At 34.9% G+C, this 16,469-nt stretch overlaps 2 protein-coding genes across 3 annotated transcripts in view; both read right to left on the minus strand.

The window, feature by feature from the left end:
- LOC129945900 (neurobeachin-like protein 1) overlaps window positions 1-16,469 on the minus strand; it is a 136,867-nt gene that overhangs the window by 33,501 nt on the left and 86,897 nt on the right. For both annotated transcript variants that reach the window (XM_056055858.1, XM_056055857.1), the window contains 12 exons: window positions 3,497-3,640; window positions 3,159-3,428; window positions 2,981-3,095; window positions 2,750-2,918; window positions 2,565-2,689; window positions 2,196-2,503; window positions 1,976-2,137; window positions 1,792-1,910; window positions 1,376-1,727; window positions 1,142-1,314; window positions 801-1,066; window positions 618-732 (listed from right to left, as the gene is read on the minus strand). In XM_056055858.1, coding sequence (XP_055911833.1) covers window positions 618-732; window positions 801-1,066; window positions 1,142-1,314; window positions 1,376-1,727; window positions 1,792-1,910; window positions 1,976-2,137; window positions 2,196-2,503; window positions 2,565-2,689; window positions 2,750-2,918; window positions 2,981-3,095; window positions 3,159-3,428; window positions 3,497-3,640 — 2,318 coding nt within the window. The remainder of the gene's footprint in view (window positions 1-617; window positions 733-800; window positions 1,067-1,141; window positions 1,315-1,375; window positions 1,728-1,791; window positions 1,911-1,975; window positions 2,138-2,195; window positions 2,504-2,564; window positions 2,690-2,749; window positions 2,919-2,980; window positions 3,096-3,158; window positions 3,429-3,496; window positions 3,641-16,469) is intronic.
- LOC129945913 (cuticle protein 18.6-like) lies at window positions 6,076-7,200 on the minus strand. The gene is made up of 2 exons (XM_056055884.1): window positions 7,068-7,200; window positions 6,076-6,966 (listed from the first exon to the last, which is right to left on the minus strand). The coding sequence occupies exons 1-2, from the start codon at window positions 7,080-7,082 to the stop codon at window positions 6,367-6,369; spliced, it is 615 nt and encodes a 204-aa protein (XP_055911859.1). The 5' UTR covers window positions 7,083-7,200; the 3' UTR covers window positions 6,076-6,366.

Raw genomic sequence — 16,469 nt, forward strand, 5'->3', positions numbered from 1 at the left:
TAAATGTCAAATAAAAAGTGTAAATGTTCGGTGTGAACGATTTTCGGGTCTTCGAAAAGTTTTTGCCGGAAACCCGGATTTGGGTTTGGTATAAAAAGGCTACAGGGTCAGCTCCAAACAATTCTGCTTTTTACAAATCCTCCGAGGTGAAAATGGGCGAAAATGATATTTCGATGAAATCACAGATCATTTTAACGCATTTCAGGAAATCTTGTTGGTAGTCGACCAGCTTGTGCTTTTTTGTTAACGAATCCTTAAAAGCCTTAAGACTTAAGTCATTTTTAAATGCTTTATTGCAAAGATCGATAAATGGACAGATAAATTTTATTCTTAAGAATTTTCAACACAAATTTAAGCAAACACACCCTACAGTAACTCTGTTAGTCGAAGCACAAACCAATAAAAACAAACAAAGCTATTGTGAATTATTTTTTGTACTTCGTTTCCAATTCAAAAAAATATTGTTGCATACTCGTTGGCGTTTCATCGGTTTTAGTACATACCTAAAACACCACTCTGGTTTTAAATATCAGAAAATTTGTATTACAAATGGTCGGTTAAGTTTTCAAAATCAAAAAGCCAATATTACTTGTATCATGAGAATTATGTTTACTCACCTTGATACGATAACGTTACAAATGATATTTGGACACATGATTCCGTACAACCGATTGGTTTTAATGTTCTCACAAATTGTCCATCTTGAATCGTATACACATTAACGGTACCATCCTTTAAAATTTAAAATATTACTTTAGCCTTTATTTAATTAAAATATTTAGCGCTTAATTAAAACTTACCAAAGATCCCGATACAACCATATCCAATTCGGTGTAGATAGCCACACTAGAAATAGCATCATCATGGCCATAAAGAGTCGTGAGTGGTTTTGGTGAAAAAGTATTGTGTGTATTTAACTGTGCGGCACTACTATGCAATTGACTAGGAGCTGGAGTTGTTTGTCCATAACTATTTGATTGAATGCTCCATATAATACAGGTACAGTCTTTCGATCCCGTCACCAAATAGGATCCACAATTGTCCAATGCAACACAAGTTATTATATCTGAAAAAAAAACACAGTTCCAAAATGAAGATGAAAATTCAACTCAGGAATAAATTGGAAATCTTTGGAATTTACCTAAATGTCTTGTGACGGACGCTATTGTCTTGCCTTTGTGCAGATTAAAGACTCTCAATGAATTATCCCAAATTCCACCGGAATATAAATGTTTTCCATCTGTACTGACTGCAAACATTTGTGAATTAAGGCTGTACGATGGATGATATGGTCCAAAGATACGCTTGCGGTTTCTAGAATATGACAATTAGTATAAGTGGTTCCTGTGTAATTATTGTTATCTTTGAAATTTACTTAAGGTTCGTTGTGGTAGCATCGATTTCCAATAAGAAACCCCTATCCTTATCAAAGGATATCCATGAATTACAACCAAGTATACTTGATTTCGATATGCTCACTAAAACATCAGGACTTAGCTGTAGAAATGACCGCGGCGGGCTTCTAGGTGAGCTAAGGAAGACAATTGGATCTTTCGGTGTTGAAAGTTCACAATAAACTTGAACAACTTTGTCAAGGAATTGCGTGAGGTCAGGACGCTTTAATTCGGCACGGACTAGTTTCAATGAGGTTTCATCTTGTGTAAGGCGTCTCGGATGAGGTTCACGCAATAACTGTGATGGAACTTGACCAAAATTATTGATCATTCCTGTAAAAACAGATTTTTTTTTGTGAAAAAACAGCTATTGATAAACAAAAATGTGGTGAAATACCTTCGACAGCTTCACGTTCGACGGGATTAGCGATTTTATCTAAATCAACAGCACCTTCATAAGAACAATAATAGAAGACATTTAAGGCTTCTGCGGCTTTGGCACCTTTTTGTTTATAACTGAATTAGAAAAGTAAAGGGTAAAGTAAGTAAAGTTGCATTACAAATTATGAATTACAACTTACCCAAAAATTAAATCAATCCAATGATGTAGATTCTGAGAAACGTATTCTGATTCCAGAGCACGTCGGTGAATGGCAATAAATTCTTCGGGTGTAGTTGCCCATGGCGGTAAAATCACATCATCAACTTTTTCTTTTGTCAGCTGGAGATGTCCCAAATCCAACCTAAAAGAAAATTCTCATCACAAAACAATCCAAACAGTGAACAGTTTTTAAAACTTACTTATTCATATTTTTAAGAAATTCTGGAAAGTAGAAAAACTCCGGAATCAATTCTTTCACATCATTTGGATTATCCATAAGAAGTTTCCAGGTTTGTGGAATTGAATGAAACTGACGATCTGCAACATCAAATCTCCCACTTTGTAGTTCAATGTGAAGTGACGTAAACGGTTCCACACGCAAAAGATAATGCAATACCCCAGCTGAATTGGAATAATGCGTTCCATAGTGGAATTTTGGTATCATACCAGATGGATCCTCAAAGCTGTCGTATTTTGTTCGAACTTCAGCTTCATTTTTCGGATTTATCTACATTTTCAAATTAAGCATCAACTGAGAATTTCAATACAAACACAAAAATGTAACTTACCACTCCCACTGGTTTAGATAGATTTCTAAATGACTTTGGATCGGTGAGATCGAGAATATCACTCGTATAGTCAGCCAATATCCAAGGAAACACAGGATACTGACTTAGATCATTATAGGAACGACCTTAAATATAAAAGAGCTGACGTAAGAACTTTGTTTTGAAATAATCTTTTTAAAATTTACCTGCAATAGTATTTAGATACATTAGATACTCGAAGTTTGAAATCTCCCTATTAACCCACTTTTGAGTGAGTCCAGAAGACCTCAGAAGTTCAGCAGGCGAACGACCCGAACCATAAAGGATATTTGGTGGTTGTAGACTAAGTATCTTCGTAAATACTTTGTTTCTTGTCTATGAGAAAAAGAAATGTTACGTATTTCCAGATGAAATTGTTAAAAATGACTTAAACTTACTTTCGTTGTGAAGTTAAGAAAATAGCTAGTTTGATCAACTAAAAATATTTCCAAAGCACTACGACGTAGATTGTATTTACGCAAATGAACCTCACGAATTTTATTGATTGAAAATCTAAATACAAGGAACGAAAATTATATTTTATAAAACAATTTATGTTATAATTCAAAATTTTACCTAAAATCATTCTTTTCACCATCTTCTGTCGGTGGACTTAAATCAATAAATGTAAACACAGCCTGATTAACTTCTATACGTCCTTTAACTTTGGTCATAAGTGTTATTAGTTCACACTCCTGAGCGATCACAGCTTTTTCCAATGGAACATCCTGTTGGGATTGTGCTTCAATTGTTATTCGAAGTTCTTCTTCCAACATTGGATTATCATCGTCGAGAAAATCTCTCACAACAGCAGTTTTAATTGTCGAATCAAATTCAGAAAGTTCTCTGTTGGTAGTTTAAAATATTCTAATTAAATAAATGCAACGAAAGAAAAGAGACAATTAGGTATTTACTTTGTATCACAAGCATTAGCAGCATTATCTCTTAAGTTTGCAGCATTTTCATGTTTATTTGGATATAATTGCGGTTCAAGTTTTAAACGCATGCGGGCCACATTTTCGTGACTAGAAAGAGTCCAAAATTCTTCTACTGGTTTTCTGTAAATAAAATAATGACAATAAATATTAAAAATTATCATTTTTGTTAGCACAATTAGCAATTAAATAAATCTTTTAATTTATCAACAAAACTAGTTTGTTTTAATAAATGATGTAAAATAAATAAATTAGGTAGCGCAACAATCTGTTAAGAACTAGGGCCAAGTCCTAACAACTCTTAACCAGTCTTGTGTGGGAGTAATGTTGCCAGGAATGGGGGGAACTAAAGTTTTAAGCCGAATCCGAAGGTTAATTTGAGAAAGCATTTTTCACGACAAGAATTACTCTTATGGAATTTGTCAATTTCTCGCAAGAGACTGTAACTGTGAAAAAATGCCACAGGCAGGCTTTGAACCCAAGACCTCTGGCATGAAAGTCAAACGCATTTTTTTTGTAATTCATTTTTATTAATTCAATCTTAAAACTAGACACAAATTCATAAAACTAGCTTAATTAACCATAACTTACAACTAACTTACCCCATACGGAAACTATAAGTTAAACAATAATACTAATTCTAATGACTTTCGATCCTAAGATATATTTTACTATTATTAATTTTTGTTATTTCTTAGCCTATCAATTCGGTCCCGATCGGACACAGCCCTACTAAACCGAACAAACTCAGCTCCGCCTTGTGTCATGACGTCCTGATTGTACAGGAGCCGCCTATCCACGGTCGTCTGACGTGGTAGATTAGCGGAACTGCAAATCTATTCTGTACCGGACCGCATCTATCTAAGAAGAGGAATGCTGCTTAAGCGGGCACTCTCAAAATACTCGTCGTTCGGATAGAACACCGCGAAGTTAAATTGTTGGTCGAAGTTTCATCACGAAATTATCAATTTAGTTGATTCGAGCTCCGTTGTATAGCACCTCGTTGGAATAGCAATGCACGAAAGAATATTCGGCTGTTCGATATAAGCCGGTACAGCGTAGTATACACTGCTGCTCGAACATCCGAAACTTCTCCATCTGGGAAGGGGCAACGTTGAACCACACAGGACAACCATAAACGATCATCGGCCGTATGAGGGCCATGTAGCAAATTACCTTAACTCTTGTGTCAAGCCGACTGCTGTAAAACAGCCGTTTTGTCAGAGAGAAGGCTCCTTTGGCCATGGTCAGAGCAGCATTTATTTGTGTGTCAAAATATAAATACTGATCTAATCAGATACCGAGGTACTTCACTACACTTTTGCTCGTTAATCGCTGCCCGTGAAGATCAACGATGACCAGACCATCTTGGGCAATTTCTTGCACATATCCCTCGTGGCCCTAGCCAAGGGAGTCGGGAACAGGATTGTATCCGATCTCTGGATATTTATCTTCAGTTTAAAGTCGTCGCAATATCCCTGAATCTTGTCGAAATCACGCTGCAAGAGGATTATTATAACCTCAACCTTGCGAGCCGTTCTGTACGCTATTAGGTCTCCGGCGTACGTAATTTTAAAGCTAGGCAAAGTTGAAGCAACCAGTCGTCTGCACACTCTAAAAGCGTCGGTGTTCCATTTGATGTAAGATCTGGCTTACTTCCTCTTTTTTGTCAGCCATATCGATAGTAAATAATTGAAAACTATTTTGTATTCTTTCCACAAATCAAAAGATCACATTCTATTGTTGGAAGTTGGATGCGTTTCAATCTATGTGGAACTTAGTTAAGTGTATCTCAATATTTTCTGAGATGTACTAAGTTGCGGCACACATTTAAAAACAGTATCAGCAAATGGGCCTTAATGGCTTAAATGACATACATAAATATATTTTATTTCTCATTAAAAAATTCACAAAATGTATGTCACTTAACTATTAGTACACCAATAAACCAAAGAATTTCAAATGAACGTGGGTTAAATTTTGGCGAAAACCTTTTGACAATGGTTTGCTTGAATTATAATTTATCACAAATGGACGTACTGGAATTTAGGCACATAATGAGACAGCGAAAAATTGCACTTCACCAATTTTAAGGATGATTAGGTGCATTGATCTCATTTTGTACCACTTAAAATTCTTCATTTTTAAAAGTTTTTTAAACTTGGAACTTTTAATTGCATGTTATTTGTAAAAAACACATTCCAAAAAACAACTCTCCACTCTCTTTTAAAAAATAACCAAAGAATTAGTATTCTTTACACTAATCTTATAAGTGGCCATTTTTTTAAACTAAATATTTGAATAAAAGCGTTTTTAAAAAACCAAAAAAAAAAGCACAACAAAGTGAAATCATCGAAAAAGAAATAAAAATCTAAATAATTATTTCACGTAAATATGAAGAGACGCAGATCTGAGGTTCATGTTTTATTGCAACCTCGTTCGAAAATCAACTTTTAAATGAGGAATCACCTATTTGGAATTCTAATGAGTCCAACCATAAGAATCTCTTTCATATCGAATATCTCATTGTCATGTCGTCGCCATCTACCGCAAATATATTGAACTTTGAGTTGTTTAATAAAAAGAGTAAGTTGTTTTTTTTTAAGAAAATATTTTTTTATGTTTGTTCCGATTTTTGTTACAAATTTCAATGAGGACAAAGAATAAAAAGAAAAAAGTGATGAAAGCAATTTACAACAATGACAATGAAGAGTTTACTAATTTTTTACAATAGATGTCACTCTTATTATTCCACGAACTCCGAATTTGGCGGTGATCAATTAGCTATTATAGTTTAGGTTGTTTTCAATCAGGTAATGGGGTTCTGGGCGGCGAGATCCGGCACAATCTTAGGCAGCAACAACTGGAGCGGGGGCAACAATTGTCTTGGCGGCTACAACTGGGGCAACTGCTGCAACTGGGACATCCTTTTGAACGACGGCGTTGAATCCACTGATGTCGTCAGCGTAGTACGAGACAATACGACGGGAACCATCGGGTTCGATCAGGGAGTAGGATCCACGGACAACATCGCCGTCACGGCTTTCCTCTTGGGTCTTTGAGTCCCCGGTAAGGGTATCTTGGACATCGTAGGCGAACTTGTATTGTGGGAAGGAGTCGACCTCTTCAGCGGCAACAAGTGGGGCTGGAGCAGCAACAACTGGAGCTGGGGCGGCGGCGACGACTGGAGCAGGGGCGGCAACAACTGGAGCTGGGGCAGCGAAAGCTCTGGCGGCAACAACTGGAGCTGGGGCGGCAACGATTGGTTGAGCGAAAGCACGGGCAACTGGAGCAGCGTAAGCAGCCCTCTGGATCAAAGGAGCGGAGTAGTACTGAGCGGTATATGGCGAGGCGTACGCGAAAGGTGCTGGTCCTGCAGCAACCAGAGGAGCAGCCGCCGGGACGAGGCCAGCCTTAGCTGAGATGGCCAAAGTGGAAAGAACTGCAATCTGCGAAGGAAGTTAAGAATTAGTGTAATCCGTTTTGTATATAATCCAAATGCGTGCGTGAGTGATAGGAGAGTGCACATGACGAAAGAACCAATACTTACAATAAGCGGACTCATTGTGGGCTTAGGAAGGATTGTTTCTCACTGTCTGATGCTCTAAAGTGAACTGACATGCTTTTGAAACGGCAGTGCGTCTTTTTATACCCAAAAAAAAAGATTTCCATACTTCATTTTGTTAATTTGAATATTTCGCATATAAACATACAAACCTATACACCAGAGAAGATGGGGCGCGCGAACTGATTTTGCCCCGTAAATTCAGCGTTTTCAATTTCCAAATAATATTCCGCAGTCGGGGCACGTAAATCGGGTAATATACCATGGCAATATGCACGCGGGAATATAATTGTTATTCAATTTTCATACAATTAAATTTTCAACTTGCATGGAAGCCATCATCATCATCGTATGGGCTGGCTATACGGCTATATGGCGATGGCGGGCGTAAAGGTATATAAGAGTTTGAAATAACCAAAAACAAAACAACAAAATACTTTCAAGCCTTGTGAAGGCCTTTGGTCAAATGTTTATTTTATATTTTTTTTGGCAATAGTGTGTCCTCTCACGCATAATCAAATAAAGAAGTCTAATAAACCAGATCATCGAATACCAACATGTTTTTCGTCTGCTTTTACTACCAAGTGACGACCGTACAAATGGGTGTATTCAGGTAAAACACATTTTAGGTGACATTGTTTAAATAACCATCAAAGTAGGCACACTATGTTAATATCGGGTACCCATATGAGGAAGCTTTCCAAATTGTATAGCTTTGTATTTTTGCGAAGTTCAAATTTAAAACTCAATGCCAATCAATCAGACATTATTTTTCCTCAAAAACTTGTCATTTGAAAGTCGAACATTAAAGAAAGGACACATTCAAGTTCCATCCCAATGTTCATAAGCAAAATTTAACTTATTTTACCTGCATAAGTTGGTTTAATATTAAGTGTAAAAACTTTACAATAATAAAGTATTGACATTTAAGTAAAGGACTTTCCATTTTCAATTTCCTTGCAAACGACTTTTACGAGTTCGATTACACTTTTTATGTTTACAAAGAATGGTTTATCAAACAAACGAGTATGTTTGCACACTTCATCACCATAAAATGCAAAGAAAAAGAAGTTTTGTTTCAATAAGAATTGCAATCACCAAATTTCTTAAACGAATGTACATAAACATTCATTTATTGAAGGACACACCTCTTAACCACATTTCGTTTTTTGTACATGATAGCTTTAGCTTTTCATCCTTTTAGAAGCTTTTTATTTCCAACATTTAAATTAAGAGTCTTTCAATAAGAGTGGGTAGATGTTGAAATGGAATAAAACAATATGTGTATGAGGTATTAACAAAATACTTTTTTATTTGAAAGGCGCATGTATGCTATTAAGAGTAGAATATGAAATCATTCAAATACAATCTTCGACTTCTTACGGTGGCACAGATCCAAATGGTCCAATTTTCAATGACTCTTCTGCATAGATCCGGCCGCATGACCTTGGTGGCCAATTCACATCAACCCCTGCGAGGGATAACCTCACCCTCAAATCGTTCATGCAAAATGTCAATCGTGGCGTTTTCTGTGTGGCACGTAGCGCCGCGCTGACTTGCTGGAACCACATGTCGTTTGGATCCATTAGGCTCATTTTGGGCCATAAGAAATTAGTAATCACTGCTATGTAGGGCTCGCTGTTGAAGGTGACCGCCTCGCGAACGTCGTTTTCAAAAAAGTACTGATCAATTAGCCCGCCGGCCAAAAATCCACTCCAAACGTTAACTCTTTGAGGATGCATTATCGCCTGGTGAACCTCACGTGGGTTGGTGTCGTCTTATACACGGCAATATACACAGCCATTTATCCAAAAATGCTCCTCGTCACTAAAGACGATTTTTCGGCCAAAATTGGGGTCCTCTTCAAAGAGACTCGAAGATCGAAGCCCAGTCAGCGAAAAAACGGCGTAGTCATGAACTTTAAGCGCCTGAGTCAGTTGAATCTTGTAAGGGTGTAGGCCCAAGCCCTTACACAAAATTCGCCAAATTGAAGTCTGCAAGTTGAAAGCCGAGTTCTTGTGCAAGTCGAGGAATAGACTTCTTCGGGTTATGCTGTACCGCTTCGCGGACCACGGCAATGATTTAACGAACTCTAATTTTAACAGTAAAGTTTTATCATTTAAACGTGCTGTTCAATGGTGTAACTTACGAAATTATTTGGCATAAACAACTTAATAATAAACAAAAGGTGCCAAAATCTATCCACGCCAGTTGAAAGACCCTTTATAACGTAGAAAATATTCATCAAAAAATTATTAATTTTGTTTTAAATGCTCAGAACGTTTTTGTTTTTTTTTTCTTAAACTTATTAGTTTTATACGTTTTAAAAATACTGAAACGTTTTTGACATATGAAATTTTGAAAAAAGTAACATTGTTTTTTAGAATCCAAAAGCAAAATTCGATAATAAAGCTTTTTTAATCGTAACTTTTCGTTCAACTGTATTTGTAAAAAATAATTCATTTTTTGGCAGTTGTAAGATAGCGTAGATATTGATATCTGTAAATTGTGCAATATGATTAAGAAAGATATCTTATATTTTGGCTATCATAAAAACTATTACTAGAAAAAGTTAAATTTTACATTTTTGATCATTATTGAAATCGGTATAAACTATTGAAATCTGTTTATTAAGTTTTGGAAACTTAATAACAAGATGACGGTTCCCTAAGGTTGGAGCAATACAAACATATTTTTTATTTTTAAAAGAAACCATCACGTTAAAAAAAATATTTAGAGAAAATTAAATAAAAAGCTAGTGGTTCGTTTTTTAAAAAAATCCAATTATCGATTTTTGACCAAAAAAAACTAAAATAACGCCTAACGCTTATTTCTGAATTTAAAAGTTTGAGCCAATCGACCCAATGATTTGACCTGTAGAGGTGAGGAAAGACGGGCAAATAGACAGACCGTATCGGGGGACGTATTTTTTCGACTTCTCTACCATCGTAATATCATATTTGATTAAAATCTCGAATTTAAATTTTTTACGAATGCAATGCTTGCCGTTTAGCTTGTTCATATTTGTTGAAAGTAAAAATCAACAGGTATTTTATAGATAAGAAAAAGTGAAAAAAATATTCTTGATCTCGCGAAAAACAAATATTATAGTTTCAAAATAATTTTAGATTATTAAAAATAAAGTTTCTGGCACTATTGAAAAATCTAAGTGACAGTTTTTGTTAGCATTTAAATTGCTTGTTTTTATTCTGCCAAAACAACATATTCCGCTTTAAGAGGAGATTATGGTTTAAATAATCGTCCAACTACGCAAGCAATTGGACAATTTTTGAATACTGGATTGGTGACAAATATTGTAAGGCTTATGCATCATCATTTCCCTTGTTCCACTGAAAATATCGCTGCTGTAAGGGAAAGTGTTGACGAAGACCGCAATGTTTAGATTCCTCGTCGTTCTAGGAATTATGACTGTCTTACGGCACATTTGAATCTAAACCTATATCTATATAAAAACCAGCTCACACAACAATTGGAGCCACAAAAGTCTCTGTTTGGTGAGCCCTTTGGTCAGGAGTGTGATTGCACCTTTTTTCTTCGAAAACGACGATGGAACTAACTTCACCGTCAATTCGGACCGTTATGGGTATATGATAACCGACTTTTTTTGCCTACTATTGAAGAATACGACTTGAAGAATATGTCACACACCTCGAGCGAATATGGCTTATTGCAGGAGACCATGGCCGCGTAAGTTCTCGACGTGGCGATATCAACTGGCCACCCAGATCATGCCATTTGTTATCGCTGGAGTTTTTTTTGTGGGGCTACGCGAAAGACCGTGTTTATGAACTCCAGAGCACTTACAAATTAGCATTTGTCAAGTTATGGCTGAGATACCGCCCAATATGTGTCAAAAAGTGGTCGAATATTACCTCAAACGAATCGATGTTTCCAACAATTTACGAGGTGGTCATTTTAATAATTTAGTGTTTTGTTTACGTTTAATTATTTTTGTAGTTCTTGACCTGATTTTACTTTTATGGAGGTATTCACCCCTGTTACACAACTCTGTAAATGGACTACAGTGACTTTTTTCCAAACGTTTGCTGTTATCAAAATCGACCCAAGACAATTTGTTTTATGTGGAACCGCAACACTTTCTCACTCATCTCGCATTTGTTTAGTTAAATGAAAACAAAACAAAAAGTTCTAAAATGCAAGCTAAATGCTTATAATAAAAAATGTTTCAGTATTTTTTTCATGATGGGAACAATCCAAATTATGTGGATGATACTTTTTTGGAATCAGCCCTTAATGCTGTTAAAAGTGTCATTAACACTTTTTACACAAAAGTTAAACTGAAAAAAAAATCAGTCTAAAATACAATTACAGATTCAATTTAAAAGGTATACGACATTGGTACTTTTTCATGAAGGTAGGACTGATGAAAATTCAAGAAAGCCTTATTCAAACGTAACGAAAATTCGAACAAATTTGTGCTATGTCCATCGAACAATAAATTCATTTGACCAGGGTTCTCTACTTTCTATTTCATGAAATTTAATTTAACGACCGGAACAGAGGCAAAGTTATAGTTCCTCGAAAACAATCCCTCCTGGGAGATCTTAGATGCTTTGGCCATGTAAGAAACTGACAGCGTCGAATTGTAAGTTTAAAAATGATAAGATGTTCTTAGGAATCGCCAATATAGTTCATCCAGCGAATGTCATAAGTAAGTTTTACAAAGACTGCGAAACGTCAGTTGATCAAGTTGACTCTTTGGGAGTAGTACTCTTAGAATTCTGTAATCAACATGAATACTTCTACTTTATTCTTTATATTGAAAACTTTAAATAAGATATTTTAGGCACTTCATAAAAACGGCTGTCTCTAAAAATTATTTCAAGGTCTTCTTTTATAGATTTATTATATACCTCAATGAAAAACAGTTCCAAACAGGTGTGACTTATGTTTCATTGCACTTTATGCTCAGTGTGGTTCGATTTTAATACTTTTAATTTTATTTCCATTTTACTGCATGAAATTTATTTTCTTCATTAGCTGAATTCTTCATCAAAGTTTATATTTGATTTCTCAGATAAAACTAAAAGAAAATCAAAAACCATGCCAAGTGTTAATGAATCATGTGTTGCATACAAAAATATTAAATTCTGTCACAATTATTTAAAACAAATTTTTGAGTTAATAAATAACCCAGAAGTTGGCAACATGCGCAAAACGCAAGTGTTGAACTCACGCATCTGTATTTGGCTTTGGTTGGCTCGCGAGAATGTGACCCACATAATCTTATGCCAATAACAAGCAAATATAAACTAGAGCTTGAAGTTTAAAATTCGTTGTGCTTTTTACTTTTTCTTCTTCTTCGGTGTGGTGAATTGAAATATTTACCACAATTAAGTCTGATCACTTTAGGAATCGATTTAAAACTGAGATTTTCTCAGAATAGCATTTCATTTTGATTCATTTACAGTTGAGTGTCGTTCATAGCTAGATGAACAAGTCGTGTTAATGAAGCTTAGATATACGGCACTGTCCACACTATTCAAATGTTAAGTCCATATTTTACTATACCTACAAGCAGTTAGATCAAAGTACGTGACTAGCTTACTTAGGGTAATAGTTACTTCAGATTTGACCTTGGGGTTTAAAATATAATTTTTAACTATGTAAGTCTTGGTTTTTTATTTGGACTCAATGATAGACGTATATTGTGAAGTATTGTTAAGGAGAATACGAGTATATAAGCATTTATAAGCATTTTCAAAATAAGTCAGTTGAATTGAAATTTGTAAAGCCCGTAATGGGCACTAAAAAACGTAATTTTACCTTATAAAATAAATGTTTTTACTTAAAAAATACAACATTGTATTAGATCCAAGCTCAAAAAATGCATGGATGTTTAACGCAATTTTATGCAAGGTGTCTCAGTTAAACGTTTCTTCTCGATATTTAAAACAAATTTTATTTTGAATAGAAATTAATGCACTGTTATTTAATTGTAAAAAAGAAGACGCAACTTACAGTGGAAAACGATATCAGCCAAATTGGCTACCAGGGCAACGATTATGTCCTTGTCTTAAAATTTCCATGACCATTTCGCATGATTTGTCTTCGATAACTTCACGAATTTTATCATAATAATGTTTAATTATAAGATCTCTGTGGAAAATTGTGATAAACTCTTCGAGAAATAACACAACAATCATTCTTGGATTTTCCGAACTCCAAATGTTACTTATTAACGTAGTGTCTCCGATGAAAATCCGTACAAATGCTCTTTCGAATTAGCCAGTTGCATTAACACCAATAAATAATTTAACAGTAATACTCTCACTTTTAGGAAAGTTCTTAGTTTACCCCTGAGCTCAAAAAGTACTCAGAAGTACTGCACATCGGGTGTGTAGAACGCTTCACCTAACTCTATCATCCTTCCCATTATGATATTCAAAACTTTAAAACCAATGAGCTTCGATGTCTTCGTTAAATCCTTCCCTATTTTCTGAAAGCTCGGACTGTGTTTAAACTTTAAACATGTTAAGGGCTTTACTAGCCCCTTGAGTGACTGTTAATTATATACATAAAATTAAATGTATTTTAATAACATATTCAGCAAAGATACGAAGTGGCTGGTGATCGACTGTCTTGAGTTCATGTGTTTAAGGAACTTTAAAAGCCTTAAGATCTTATTTAAAATACGGTCTTATATCGCTTCTCGGATACCTTGTTATAAAAATGAATAAGAAATTGACAAGTCTTTGCTTTCATCAATACTACGGGCCATAGAAGTAATTCTCTCAATTGCTCTTGAGCGATTCGTATGGCCACTAACTAGACACAACAGTTTAAGTTTTTCTTCCATTTTCACTACTGCCGAACAATTTTGCATGCGTTTGAACCAATTTTCGTAGCACTTTTTCCACTCCGATTGAGGTACCTCCAAAACATAGTTTTTGAATGCATAAACGGCTAAACGGCTTCTTCAGGGGTCGAAAAACGTTGTCCACGCATTTTTTAATGTGCGGGAATAAAAAGATAGTCATTGGGTGCCAAATCAGTACTGTACGGCCGATGACCCATTAATTCGATGTTTTGGCTTTCTTCAAGTCGATGTGTGAGAGCTTGCATTATCATGATTAAGAATGATTCGTCTCTTTTTCTGCTTCTTTCGAATTTCTCGGATGACTTCTAGAAAACAAATGTACGTTTACCATTCAGAATTGACCAACTTGCGTTGCTCTAAAGCTACGGTCGCCACGTGACCAGTAATGCCGAAGAAACCGGCAACCATTAGATTCGATGTGCTTCTTCCGCGAACAACTGTTGTTGGATTTGGCTCATCTTGGAAGACCCATACAGTCGATTGCAGTTTTGTTTCGGGCTCATACGTATAGATCCATGATTCGTCACTTGTGTAGATATGTGTATAACACAGCCTTTGATGCACCTTGACCGTATTTTGTCACCATTTCCTTGCTTCAATCGACACGAACCTTCTTTTGAGAGTTTGTCAGATTATGCGCGATATAATGCCTGAAGATGTCTCTATATCACGATCTTGCTTTATCAGTTCATGCACAGCATCGATATTTTGTGGCACAACAACCGATTTTGGAAGACCTTCACGGAATTCGTCCTGGAGCGAACGACCACCATGGTTGAATTCGTTATACCAGTTTTTTACAGTGCTATAGGAGGGTGTTTTATCACTGTAGAAAGAATTAAGTTCATCGCTGCACTTTTGTCTTGGGAATCGACGTCGAAAGTTATGAAAAATAGTCGCACGAAAATATTCACGAGTTAATTCCATTTTTTGCCCGAAATGAATATTTCAAGTGACTGTCAACAACACAAATCGCACTCAAATGAAACTTGTTCTGTAGAAGGTTATGGATAAAAATGTCAAACTTTCGGTTAAAAATGTCAGATGGCGCCTGGCAACACTTACTGTTACTTAGTCTGGAAATATAAGTAGCAACATAAGTAGCAACATAAAGTCTTAAAAATGAAAATTTGACGGCCACAGTTTGAAATAGAAATGAAAGACTGCTTCAATTGTTTTTTGAAAAACATTGAATTTAGCATCATGAATATTATTGACTATGTCTTCTTTTATTTCATTTTTTTAACACTATTTAACCAGTTTGGACCATAAATAAGAAGATTTTTTAAAACACTCATTATTTTGGAAATTTTATTTAAAAACATGCTATTTCTTTGTTAATTTTTTTTTTAAATCAACCTTCAAAATATGAACTGCCATATGCCAATTTTTTGGTACTTTAAATAAATTCGAAAGAGCTTTGCGAATTCCAACCAGATTAAAGTTTTTAATCATATAAAAGCTTGAAAAGGGTTGGACGGGCTAGGCTCATTTTTTTCAAATAAGGAAAGTTTTTCTTTTGCATTTTTTTAATGTACTTTAAAGAACATCTTTAATTATTACAAACGCAATATTCTGATATTATTTCTTCTATGTATTCTTTAATTAGGTAAAAAGGTCTACAGTTAAAATCTAAGGTTTTGATTTGGTTCAGGTAATGGTCTCCAACTACTTAAGCCTTCAGGCAATAAATCAGAAAAGTTTCATATTTGGTTTAATACTAACATTTAAAGACCATATAAGTCTTTGTGGCCAGTTTCTGGTTTAAGTCCTTTTTGTCTAACGTCAAAGATTTTACAAACTGACTTCTACTTCACATAAAATATAAATAATGTAATTTAAAAACTCCATCCATATCTAAATTCCAAATACAAAAGGAAAACATTAATCGATGATAAGATCAATTTTTCAATTTTTTTAAAAGAAAAAAAAATTAAGCTTGGGAAAATTGTCAGTGCTGCAAAGCAAAAAATATTTATAAAGAATTATAACAGACGTGACTCTTTATTGTGCGGTACCGCTGAATAAGAGTTAGATCAAAACTATTCAACAGCATTCTTTTGAAAGTAATGCTACAAATGCACTCTGCAATGAGCTTACAACATGTAATGTCTTAAATTTATATGTACCTATAGTATAAGTTATACATTATTGCAATCGTATAAACCCAATATGGAGAAAGTAATTTTTAATTTAATTTAAAATCATTTAGTTTTGTCTTACATCATTCAATTGCTTAAAATAGTAATTAGTAAGCCGCCATCAACCCTTATTCGGTTGGAACAATTGTCGTGCTCATTAAATGGTTACCTCAATCGTTTGTTGTTGTTTTTTTTTATTTTTATATTTTTTGACAACGAGTATTATAAAATAAAATAAAACAATTTCGCAAGGTTTTGTTAGCAAAAGATTTATTTGGGTGCAAAGACACACATTAGAAACTTGATTTAGAAAAGTTACGTTTATTTGGAAGAATTAATTTAGGCTACAAAAAGACGCCCAACTGCTGCGATAGAAATACATTC

Source organism: Eupeodes corollae, chromosome 2 (assembly GCF_945859685.1).
Source record: "Eupeodes corollae chromosome 2, idEupCoro1.1, whole genome shotgun sequence".
In the NCBI taxonomy this organism is placed as follows: domain Eukaryota; kingdom Metazoa; phylum Arthropoda; class Insecta; order Diptera; family Syrphidae; genus Eupeodes; species Eupeodes corollae.